Source organism: Hirundo rustica, chromosome 18, assembly GCF_015227805.2.
Source record: "Hirundo rustica isolate bHirRus1 chromosome 18, bHirRus1.pri.v3, whole genome shotgun sequence".
NCBI lineage: Eukaryota > Metazoa > Chordata > Aves > Passeriformes > Hirundinidae > Hirundo > Hirundo rustica.
The window spans coordinates 8,010,756-8,023,402 of NC_053467.1; the positions used below are offsets into that span (position 1 = coordinate 8,010,756).

Genomic DNA, 12,647 nt, shown 5'->3' on the forward strand with positions numbered 1-12,647 from the left:
CAGAGATACCAAGCTCCCAAACTAAAAATTCCTAGTTCAATTTACAATAGAGATGATTTAAACAATCACCCCAGATTTGAAAATCCCAGGTGGACAGGAGGAGTGGGCTTAGCACATCCACCTCACACCAAATTGCTGTCCACTACCACAACCCTACCAGCACATTAAGGCAGCTTTGCCCTTTAAATTGGTAATTCTGAAAAAGAAAAGCTCTCTCCAACAATCCTGGCTCTGCACAGAATTTGCTGTTGGCTTCTCTAGCTGAGCACGCTGCTGCATATCCACTTGGCACAGCCAAAGGAAAGTGCACTTTATCCTGCATCCGTCAGCATCGGTGACAAGCAGATTCCACATAAGGGCATGAAATAGCACATATCAGGGACAAGGTACTCACAAGAAATGTGAGAGATTTAAGCAAGAATTTCCATCTTTGCACTTCTGCCCTGGGAGAATGGACTTGAGGCACTGCTCAGGAAGAGGAAACATTTTTCCAGAACTGCCAAGGAAACTTCTAGAGTGGCAGCAAATTTTCCTCTCTTTGCACAGTTTCTATCACATTTGGAACTGATGTGAGCAGCGCTGAGCTTTCTGCATCTCATCTGAGCTCTCATTCATATCAGAAATCCCTGCAAAGAAACGCAACCTCTTCTTTTCCCAAAGGAAGGAGTTCAAATAAAACAGCAGCACCTCAAGCCAAGGAGGAAGTTTTCAAAGGCCAAAGTCGTGTACAGACTGAGCAAAGTGGACAGCAAGGGCCTGGGTTCTGGGACAGTGCTTGAGTTGTACTCCTGAGCTCTGCTGCCAAAATGTAGGGTCTGAGACAGCCCAGCCTGGAAGACAGGTCTCCCAACACTGTTCTGAGAATCAAATCCATGTTGCTCTAAAGTCCTTAATGCTGTCAATACAGAAATGTCTTTGAAACAGCAGATAATTATTAAACTGCTACAAAAACCAATAGTTATATTTCCATGGCTCTCTTCTCCCTTTATAGATGATAGGCAAAAAAAAAAGTAAAATACCTGACTGGTTAAATTCATATATTTGCAAAGGTATGTGTGTTTGTGCACATACATGAACGCTGCTGCCTGCCTTTCCTTTCAATTGCCAGGCAATTCCACAAGTTCTTAAATCCCCTTTGGCCAATCAGTCCAGACTATATATGGGCAGCCCATTTCTGGAGTAACAGATGCTCCTAATTTAACCTTCAACATCACGCCTAGAAATTGTCCCATTTGGATGCCAGAGTCCCTAATTTGGAGCAGTGCCTGCCAGAACAGGGATGGTCACAGAGCGAGCTTCAGAGCCACTCTGCCATTCAGAACAATGTGAACTATTTAAAAGGAAAAATAAAATAATCAAGCCAGAATCAGTGCTCAGTAACACATGCTGCAGGGAGAGGGCAAAGCTGCAACAACTCAGCAAGAGTTGAAATTCAGGCAGGGGCGAAGAATCAAAAATAGTTTATTAGTGAATCAGAGACATGGAAGGAGAGACAGTGAGCAATGGAACAGCATGTGGAGGAGGAGCTCTGCTGGAAAATAAATGCACACATTATCATGGACAGAAAATAGAAGTCTGAAATAGAGCTAGTCTAAAACAAATATTTCCATGAATAGAAACACTTAAAAATAATTTTCTTCCTACTGAGTCCACAGGGTTCTTTTTGTATCTGCAATATGCGACAGTTCTAGCAAATAATGTTTTAAGTAGGAATGTTGTAAACAAGAGCATATTAATCATATGTTGGCATATACGCAAAGAATTCACATACAAAAGCATTTTCACTGAAATCGTAGAGTTACCCTCATCCAATCCAAAAACAGAAACAAAATCACATGTGTAAAATGAAGCAGCAGATTATTTGAATTTAAATACAGCATTTCCAACTCCAGCCATTCAGATGTCATCAATGAAAACCTCCGCTTCCCAGTTTTCTCGTTCTATTGATGAATGGAAAGAGCACACTCACTAAACTGTGAGGCACAGACAAACGTGGTCAAAGACTTGTGTGTGTCTTTTGCCAGCAATTATATCAGCAGGTTTCTACCAACAAAACCTCTGCCACCCCAGTGAGGTAGGTGGAGAAAGAAGGAATGAATTTGCCTAAACAGACATACTAGAAATATCATTTACAAAACACAGATGAGTTTAGCAACAGCTGGAGCCCAGCTACTGGAAAGCAAATGAAGATCTTGGATGAGCTATTCCTTGAGACAGTTTGAATCACTTTCCCAGTATCTGATCCCAGTGGTCTTCAGAGTATGTGGAATTGATGTAATGTCGTCTTCAACATAAGTCAGTGGAAGCCAGGCAGTTACAATTAGAGACATTTGCAGACATGTGTCCCCTAATTAACACGAAGAAAACATTTCTGAAGCAATTTGCAGGTTATTCTAGGTGGGAATTGAAATTAAAACATTGATTTGCTTTAGAAGGAATCACTGAATTGTGCGCTAGTTTCAACATATCAAGGTGCAGTAATTAATGATTTTACACCTGCAGCAATTCCATCTTGGAAAGGCTCACTTTAACTGAGAGCAGGTGCATTTCTCAGATTATTCTAAAACAAAGAGTTGATCCAGAGGTATGGGAAACACAGGCCTTTTTTAGAACAAACTCTGATTAAAAAGAAATGAAAAAACAGCAGTGTTCAGTCTAAACCTTTACTCAGATCTGCCTCTTTTTGGAGTTCTCTGCCACTCGGGTCCAGTCCCAGCTAAGGCTCTCTGGAGAGTCACTCTCATCTCTTTGGGGTACATAAACTAACAGGGGCTGAATGCAGCTGAACTCCTCCTGTGTATATTGCAGTGAAACCGCTTGAAAAGGGGCAAAATGTGTCTATTAATTTGTTATTTAAGTTTGTTTTGATTTCCTCAGATTATTTGGTTCCACATTTAAGAGAAGTGGTGGAGACTTGAAAATACTAAGTGAGTCATATACTGCAGATTTCATTTGCTTCTACATTTTTTTTATATATAAATAGTAAAAAAAGCAATTTTTAGTATTTATTCCTCAACACAGATAAGGGAGTTACCATGGCTACCAGTCTCCAGTAACATGGTTTAAAAGGACAAAAAAAGGAAACCAGACTGGAGCTCGAAATAATCAGGTTGCTCTGCCCAAAATGTACACCATGCATTTTATGATTGGAGCAAGGGACTAAAATCAGACAGGCTGGAAAAATACAACACTGAAAACAAAAACAAGGAAAAGGAGTCAAAAAAGTATGTGAGCCATGCACGCAACTTCAGATTCAATATATTTTCAAGTACACAGAACACCTCAGCAGGACGTAAGCAGCTCTGGCTTTGAAGCAAACACAATAAAGTCCCTGAAAAAAAAAAAAAAATTTAAGAAAACTGCTCCCTAAGGAGGTTAATGCATCTCCACAGGCAGTGCACACAGGACAGCCCAGCCCCTGGGATGAATGTCCATTTTAATGCCCAGGTACAAAGATTAAACACTGCCCAGCTCCTGACCTGTTGTGAGTGACATGGAAAATTCCTCATCATGTCCATGCCCTTCTTCCTCCCCCCTCACAAGGAAAAACACAGCTAAACCCCACTTCCCAAAGCTGTAAACATATGCTGGAAGTTCTTGGTGTTGCTCTGCCCAGATGCCCTGGCAAAGAAGACAACAAGCATGACTTGCTTCTTCCAGAGTTTCTTCACCCGTCTGTTTTTATTACAGAGAAGAGTTTAATGGTCTTCAAATATGGAAATCTGATGCTTCCAACACTAGAGTTTATGATATAGGCTTCAGACAGATATTTGAAGTATTTTATTGATATGGAACAAAGAACTCTTTACATACCAGACTTCCACCAAGAATAGGCAAAGATATATTATATTTCAAAAGCTGAGCAAAGGAGGTGTTAAATAAAGGCCTGAGAAGAATGTGCGAACGTGATTCATTTTATATTGATACACACGCTGTTCACAAAACTGTAGACTCATCTAAACAGTGTAATATATTTAGAGGAGGAAAAATTTACGTGGCTTCATAGGATGATGCACTTTCCAATTCACTGTCATATGAACAAGCTGAGTGTAGTGATAATTTACTGAGAAAAAGTAATATAGGCGTATACAATTGGGACTTTAAATCATAAGTATAGCTGTGGGGCTCAGATTTTTTCAAAATTATCTTTTTTCCTCTCCCCCTCTCAGCTCCACTAATATCATCCTTATATTCCCTTCCTACTGATACCAAGTGTTTAGAACACACTGGCCCATCCACCAACAGGCCCCTTTGTGTACACTTTGAACACTGCTCGGCGGCAGTGGGGAAGGCTGGTCCTTTCACAAGATCTGCCTCCTAATTTGTCTCGTTCTGAATTTTCTCATTACTTTAAATCACATGAGCAAAAAACAAGAAGATGCCCCCTTGGCAACGCCAGCAGCATCAGCAGATTTTAACAATAGTTTGTTTGTGTGCCTTTCAACCTCATGATGGCCACTGGGTGTTTGACTCAAGAGCTCGATATTTGTTGGAAATTCTGTAGTGCCAGAAGCATATTCTTTGTGGAAGAGTTAGAAGTGCAAGCTGTTTTCAAAAGCAACACAAAAATATCTCTCTGAAGATGAGGGGACAGGTTTTTATATATTTAAAATTTAAAAGGTCCTAATTATACAAGTAAAATATATTTTTTCCGTCCCTCACTAATTTATCCCCACATGTCCCTCAGGCACAGCCCAATGAACTGCAGCAGCATTGAAGCAATTTTTCCTCCTGCTCCAGAAGCAGTGCCTTGTGCAGTGATGTGACAGTTCAAAGTGTGCATGTTACTTTAATGAAATATCATGATAGCTCATTAAAGAGGATGGCAGTGGAATTGTGGGTTCTCTCCTGTTCCCAAGTTATGTATACAAATGAATGCTCTTTTCTTCACAAGGTACAGGCAGAGTTCAGCTGAGACAGATGTCTGCTGCATCAATTGCGCTAACAACCCCCTCTGACAGGCAGCCCCAGGATAAGGCTCTGATTACCACAGCTAGACCCAGCTTATGGGTCACTGGGGAATTATGATTAGACCATAGACATTTTTCTTAGAAGGCAGAAAAACAGGATAGGATGAGTAAGTTCTGGCTCACTAGAAGTGTGGTGGTTTTTTGTTTTGGTTTGGTTTTCCTCAGGATGGAGATGCTCAAGTTCCTAATGAATAATACTTTGTGAATGGCTTAACATGGATGGAAGAAGGGGGAGGGACAAAAAACAGCAAACAAGAAAAGCAGGTAATGCAGACTTGTAGACTGTATTCTGCAAAGCTTTCAGGGAAACAACACAGAGATTGGCTTTGGCAGAATGAGACACAACGCAGACAAAGCACCTGAACAGCCCGCAACTCAACCAGAAAGGATGCAGAGATGTGCAAACACTCCACAGGAAAGTTTTCAGAATACAGGTTCTGGTAGTTGGCAACCCTGTTTTTCCAGTTCCCTGTTCTGCTCTGGAGAGCTTCTCCAGGAAGGGCTTGCCAGGACTGAAAGGCTGAGCTTACAGGGAACCTCCCTCCTACACTGCTGCTTCGCTGCAGATTTGCAGCAAGGCCAATGAGAAATGCACAGTGAGGACGCACTGCTCCTCTGCACTGTGTCACTGAGTCCCTGCGTGCTTTTGGCCTCACTCCTGATCAGCCACCCGACCTCAGGATTAAAACCCAAAGTCAGGAAGGAGAGATCAGGCCCTTCATTTCTTGCGTCTGCATAAAAATGGGGAAAACAATCTCTGCTGCAGCTCTGTGAGGCATTTCTCTGCCTAGAAAGGTCTTTGAGACTTTCCTTAGCTGAAGAAACTGCAGAGTTCAATAATCACCTTGTAAGCATCACAGTGGGCGGGAGAGGACAAACATATGCATTGGTTTATTCTTTGCCATACTGCCAACTTCATGTGGGATCTTAGCAACTCAGCAGCCTCTCCTGGAGTTTACTGCCCAACTCACTTTTTAAAAAGTCTGTGCTATCTACACAGACAGGCAAGATCAAATGATAGAGAACTTCACTATTTTGAAATACCCAAACACTGTTTTATATCAGCAACGATTTTGGTCCAGCATTTGTGCTGCAATGAATAGTTCACTGTTGTTTCAAGCAAAATAGTCGTAAAAGAGAGGGAAGTTAAGAGAGTAAGAAGACCTGTAACTTAAATATGAGCTGTTCAAATGCTATAATGAGGGACATGGTTTAACCTTTTGCACAAGGAAGTACCTAGGAAAAGCCTCCACCACCAAAAGAAAATGGCCTGACAGAAGAAAATACAAGCCAAAGTGCCTGAGGCCAGGCACTAAAAGACACAACAAGCAGTTGTCTTTTAGAAGCCCCTTGGTCGTCTTGGAACTTGGGAACTTTCACCCCAACAGAGCAAAGGAAAAGCTTGAAGGGGAAAGATCATAGTTGTTCACCAGATTTATCGTAAGAGACGTAACCAAACTGAAGATAAATCACCACTGTCCTTATCACACAGATCAAGAAAAGCATTTGACAGCCTGCAGCTGGTTCATTCTGGAATACTTTGAAGCCCTCTGCCCTGCCAGGGAGAACCAGGACTGTCCTCCAGGCTTGCTGTCGAGATGCAGCCGGTGCAGTTCTGCAGCAGAGGCTGGAGCACTGGGGGAGGTGATGTCCTGCCAGCCTGGCACTGCCCCACGGCTCCCCAGGGAAACAGAGCAGAGACAAACAGCTGGCACCACACACCTGCCCTGCTCTGCTGAGGGATGGATCTGTCAGAGATGCTCTCCTGCCCTCAGGGTCGATTTGAAGCGTCCCCTCTGTCTCCTGACAGACCTCTGGGATTTAAGGGTTCTCCTCACCGGTCATGTGAAGAGCAAAACTTCCTGTAGACTCATTAATTCCTTACACATGGACACTTCCCACGTATGAATCCAGCACTCTATGTGCTTGTTCAGCTTGGTGGGTTTGTGCTAACCTTCCCACTGATGCTGTAGGACTTCACACAGGTTTAATGCAGTGGCATTACTATTAAAAAAGGTAAATAAATAAAGTAGGAAGACTAGCATTTCATACCCATTCAGTTTCTCTTTAAATCAACCTAATGAGGCAATTAAATTAGTAATAAAAAGTAAAGGAGAGCTTGATATACAACACTACTCTGCAGGTTACATTTAGCTGCAAACAGAATAGAAACCATCATAGAAAATAATGCAGAGACCATGCAGGAAGGGAAAGAGCATAGGAAGGCATGAGAGGAGTAAATTTTCAGGGGTTTGGTTTTTGTAACCTGCCATTTTCCAGTCAGGCCACACTAGGATGGAGATTGCACCAATCACCCACTTTGGGTGCAATCCAGTCATTTGTGGAAAAAGCTTTTTCTGGCTTTATTTGGACATACCCTCACTACCCCTGCCACTTTCCTGCTGAGTCTGTCCCCTCCTCTGAGGTACTTGTGACAGCTGGCTTCTACAGCCTACATCAGAAAATAGAAAAAACACCAAACTTTTCTACAATACTTGATGAACACTAGAAAAAGTGTTTCCTTCACTAAATTCTCAAAAGTTGTCAACATTTTGCTTAGAATTTACATGCTTTAATATATAGATAACTGTTTTTCTAGGCAAAAATAAAAATAAAATTAAAATAAATTTGCTAAAACAAAGCACTTTACGAATTTGTTTGTTTCAGTAGAAAAAAATAGGGAGGGGAGTTGAATCCCAGATTTCTTTGGTTGTGTGTTTGGGCACTGATACATATCAACCTCCACCAGTGCATTATTGTGCTGGCTGAATAAAAGTGGCCTTCAGATGAGTCTCAAGGAAAGCTCCTGCTCACCACTCTATTAAAATACTTCAAATAACTCATCACTCACTGCACCTGCGGCTCTCCAGTTTCTTCAGCTTCTTTGCATTGCAGAGCTACAAAACAGCGACGTTTCTGCCCCATGTTGCAGATGGGAGGCACAGAAAGATTCAGGACTCACCTACAGTCACACAAGTTGTGACACAGAACAAGAACCCAATCTCAGGTTCCCTGTGCCAAGGCTCATATTTAGAAAGGGGTTGAGCTCCAGATTCACACAGGCACTTAATAAAATACACAGGGTTCCTGAGAGGAGTGCCTTGGAGATAATACAGCACTGGAGTTATTCCCTAAGCCTGACAGACGCTTTTATATATACTCAGGTGATCAAATTAACAGCACTGCCTAATTTCCCACGTACAGCATCTCTAATATAACTCACCTTATGAGCTGAATTTAAGACTGAAAATAAATGGGTCTTTTGGAATATCCTGAATAAAGTTTTGGCAGATACTTCTATAATAGGATTTTTTTTTTAATTAAATATGAATAGTGATATGGATACCCAATTCAAAAAAGAAAGAAGAGCCACTAAAAATGTCTTATTATTAGGATTTATGGCTCTTCCAATTTTTATCCTAATTATTGTAGAATCCCATATTCATATTGGGGGGGGCTATTACAAAATCTTAGAAAATTTGAAAATATGTTCCCTGTTAAAACCTGTATTCAGTACAGTCTCACAAAAAGCCATCAGCATAATGAGAAGGGACACTGCTAACATCAACAATCTTCTCCTCCCCTTCTAAGTCATTCATTTCCAGCGTTACTGAGGAGGAAATCCTGAGAGCATCCTTCTGGGTTAAGGTACACAGATCATTGATTTATGTATAAACTCATTTAAAAGAAATTGAATCTACCTACATAAATAAAGGGTATAAAATAGCAATTCCCAAAGACTTTTTATTCTGTTAATCCAATAATGCATTTTCCTTTTATTTTTTTGCTTTACTTGACGTTTCTTCCACCCATATTTCAAGGCATTTTCATGACAAGCAAATCCAAGGCAATAAATTTTTTTGCTGGGTCTGATCTGCGAATTATCAAATCTAATGACACACTGACACAGCGCGTTCTTCCTGCCATGAAAAATTTATCACACGCAACTCGAGCGCCTCCGAGCAGGAAGAGCCCCCCACTCCTGATTTATGCGGCTCGAAAGGAAACGGACACGTTTTAAAGTTGCAAAGCCGCGATTCCGTTCTGTCTTCTGCTGGGCGTGTTCGATCAAATCAGAGCTTGCAAACCGAGCTCTCTGCTGCGGTCTGCATCTGAGAGGGCAGAGAGTTGTTTTTGTGGGAATGATCTAGCTCGGGAAAAATGCCGAGGTTAGCACACCCTTGTGTAAAACACATTGCCGGCATTACTTGGCACCGCTGCCTGCAGGTCAAGCTTCTGCTCGTGTCAGCACTCTTGGCTCTTTTGGAGGAAGCTTGGCAGGATGATGGAAAAAAAAAACGTACATCCCTGCTCGATGAAACCTGCCCTCTTCTCCTCACCCTTTGGACACCGGCAGCAGCACCAGTAAAGTAGGGTGGTTCTACTCACCTGTGCTGGGACATCACCTAATGCTAATTTCCATAATGGTTTTCCTCACAGGAATAAAAGATTTATTCCAAGTTTCCTAGAACTCTCTCAGAAAGTTGTAAGGAATGGGAGAGAAGTAAAGAAATAAAGTCCTACTTACCCCAGGAAAAGCAAGGGCAGAGGCAGACAGATTAAAATGACTTGGTTAAGTGGCTGATCAGAATTGAAAATAAATCCTATTAATATCCTGTGACAAGTCTGCTTTGATACACTGGTACATATCACTGCAAAATCAGCACACCTGAACAGTGACACACACCCACAGGCTGCAACCTCACCACTTCCAAACAATGTTCAGTATCCCACCAGCTCTGAGAAACTGCTTCCCAGAAGGAAAGGCTGACTGGATGGCACCAGGCACCACGTCCTCCCTCAGGGGACATGGGGAAGGAAAAAAAAGAAAATGGGAGCAAGACTCAGGAAAGGAAACAGCTCCAGCACACCACAAGGTTGTCCTGAGGCTTCATGCTGCAGTGAAGAAGTGTTTAACGACAGAGAAAACCAGGATTCAGATTCTCCTGCCCCATAAAGCAGACTCTTGACTGAAAACAACATTCCCAGCATCAGCAGAGCTGAGACTGTGCACACAGCTGAGTTCTCCTCCTACCCACGGGAGGGCAGGGCTGCTCTCACATGTTACACGTATGAGGAGCACATTTTTACATAATAGTAAGACATCTGTAACTTCAGTACCAAATACCTCCTACACAGTTTCAAACAGCTTTGGTTAGAGGAAACAAAGCTTTTCTCTTACACAGTTTCAAACAGCTTTGGTTAGAGGAAACAAAGCTGTTCTCTTTGCATAGGTGTCAGACAGCTGGAAGAACAAAAACACAACGTGGTTCTTAGGGGAGAACTGCAAAAGAGAATTCAACTGGGCTCTATGAACTGCAGCTGCAGTCCCACAGCCAGGACTAGGAAATTCCAAAAACAGATGCCTGAGGTGGCAGTGAGATGGCAGGAAGAGTATTTACCCAGGAGAGGAAGAAAAAACTATTTACCCAGTGGTGTTAAGATTCTTCTTAAGCACAATCGTAAGGGCTTTAATAAAAAGAAAGGACAAGTACAGACCTCCCCCAGTTAAGATGATACACAGCAAACAGGATTTCAGAAAATGCAATTTAACTTTGCTGTAATAGGAATGAAGTGACTGATACTTGTTTGCATAAAGATGGAACTATCAATCCTTGCATATACAACTCTTCAAAATAATGATCTAAAATCGCTGAAGTATTTATTTTAATTCTTTATTAGGTGTGCATGTCGCTACTTTAAAGGAATCAGAGGCTAAATGGAGGTCTCAGTAACCACAGAGATTTCAGCTCATATTACTCCTGTCACTGATGGAATGGAGAAGACTCAAACTACAAACCATATGTACACTGCTTCTCATCCTTACAAATAACATGTCATATCTCTTTTGACTTGAAGATTTTACCATTTTTTACTGGAATAAAAATGTTAACCTATTTATTCACATTATCAGATCCAGCAATTCCAACTCAGACAAGAAAATAAAATGAAAGACACCCTGCAGGCCAGTGCACAAATACAGAGCATGAATCTTCCTCCAGCCAAAAGAGAAGAATGTCCTTTTTACTGGGCCGTTACATTTGTTTATATTATTTTCATAGAGCAGATCCAAGTTCTGCATTTGGCACACATTAGTCAGCAGCCAACAGAAGAATTAAATCAATCAATACAGCTGCCAGTGTGCAGGCCCAAACAGCTGGCCAGAGCAGTTGTGTGTGCAAACATGCACTGCGTGCTCTGCTAATCCATGCACACATGCAAATGCACAGCAGGAAAGTTTAAATTAAGCCATGTCAATTTAAAATACCCCAGGTATCAGAACTGCACCTAATACTCCAGCATGGAGCATTTCAAGGAAGCAAATGATTTATTTGGCAGCTCCAGTTTTTGTTCTTTGGGACTTCCCACCCGCCAGGCCATAAGGGTTCCTTTTATGTGAACAGAGATTTCTCTTCTACTTGAAAGCCAAAGGCAGCTGCCCAGGAATGAGCACCTCACAGAGCTCAGGCTGGCAAATGAGGCGGGGTAACCCTTCCCAGGCTTTGCTACAGAGAAAGCAGAAGTGAAATACAGCACAGGAAAGGATCTCCGGACTTCCTGAAGGTCTCTCTCCTGTGTCATGCAAGGACAGGTGGAGGAAGAGCCCCCCTTTGCTCACCCACTGCCCTTGAAGGGCCAGTCTCCACTGTGCTCCCAAAGGCTCTTTGCCTTTCTTTAACACACCCACAGAGTGGCCATTCCCTGTTGTGCCTTCCTGACTGAGACCATCTGTGCTGAGTGCCTGATCTGGGACCCTGCATGCTCCGGTGAGGACATGGGTGCACAAAGCGGCTGTCTCCAGGCTGAGCACACTCTTGTTCAGGAGCTGCAGGCATGGAGCACACAGGAGAGAGCAAAGGAGTGCATAGAATTCAAGTGATCATAGGTGGGTTACCCTACCACCTCTTGAAATACAGAAACTACAGCAGGAAAGCACCTGTAGCTCTGAGTGCCACAGAGAAAACTCCTACATGCTCTGTGGGAACAAATGGAAGTTTGCTCACCTCACACCTCTGCCACTGTTTTGGAAAAGAAGACCAGAGCTGCCAAGTGCTATGCTGGGAATCAAAGAGACAATAGGAAAGGGTGGAGGAAATTGAGAATCTGTTTGCACTGTCACTGAGGTGCCATGCTCTGGGATCAGTGTGATAATCGCAGCCATTCCTCAGGTCCCTGATGCCGCTGAGATGGCCACTGCTAACCTCAGGCCAACAGGGATGTCTGGCACCTTGCTTTCCCATGTACCAACTGTTAGATACAGCTCCCTGTGTCTTGTGTTCAGGACATCATAAAAAAGAATTAGTAATGTTTAAGCAAGCCCCTCTCCCCTCCAAGCCCACCGTGTCCCAAGCCAATGGACAAGACACCACACAGAGACAGATTAAATCAGTGACAGGCAATGCTAAACTACTCCTGAAGAAATCTGAGCTTGAGCCAATATCCACAGAAAACACTGTGAAATGTGTGTTCTTCTTCAGTAGGTGTTGGACAGGAGTTATCACTCATCACTCATTACTACATTAAATGGAGAGGGATAAAAATTCCAAAACTAGGACCCTTGGGGATGCAACACTTTACATGGAGACAGAAGGTTTAGCATTAGAGTCCTGATTTAACATTACTTTCACAGACAGGTGTTAACCAGGAGCAAACCCACTGAAGTCAGTGGACTTTCTC

The 12,647-nt window shown here is 42.5% G+C and overlaps 1 protein-coding gene across 3 annotated transcripts in view; it reads right to left on the reverse strand.

The window, feature by feature from the left end:
- Positions 1–1,493: 1,493 nt before the first annotated feature.
- Positions 1,494–12,647, reverse strand: part of COPRS (coordinator of PRMT5 and differentiation stimulator) — a 40,698-nt gene continuing 29,544 nt past the window's right edge. For 2 of the 3 annotated variants that reach the window (XM_040081803.2, XM_058422933.1), the window contains exon 4: positions 2,853–3,331. In XM_040081803.2, coding sequence (XP_039937737.1) covers positions 3,141–3,331 — 191 coding nt within the window. In that variant the 3' untranslated portion in view covers positions 2,853–3,140. Of the gene's footprint in view, positions 2,348–2,852; positions 3,332–12,647 lie in introns of those variants that run through there. The other variant, XM_040081805.2, reaches the window with a different exon arrangement.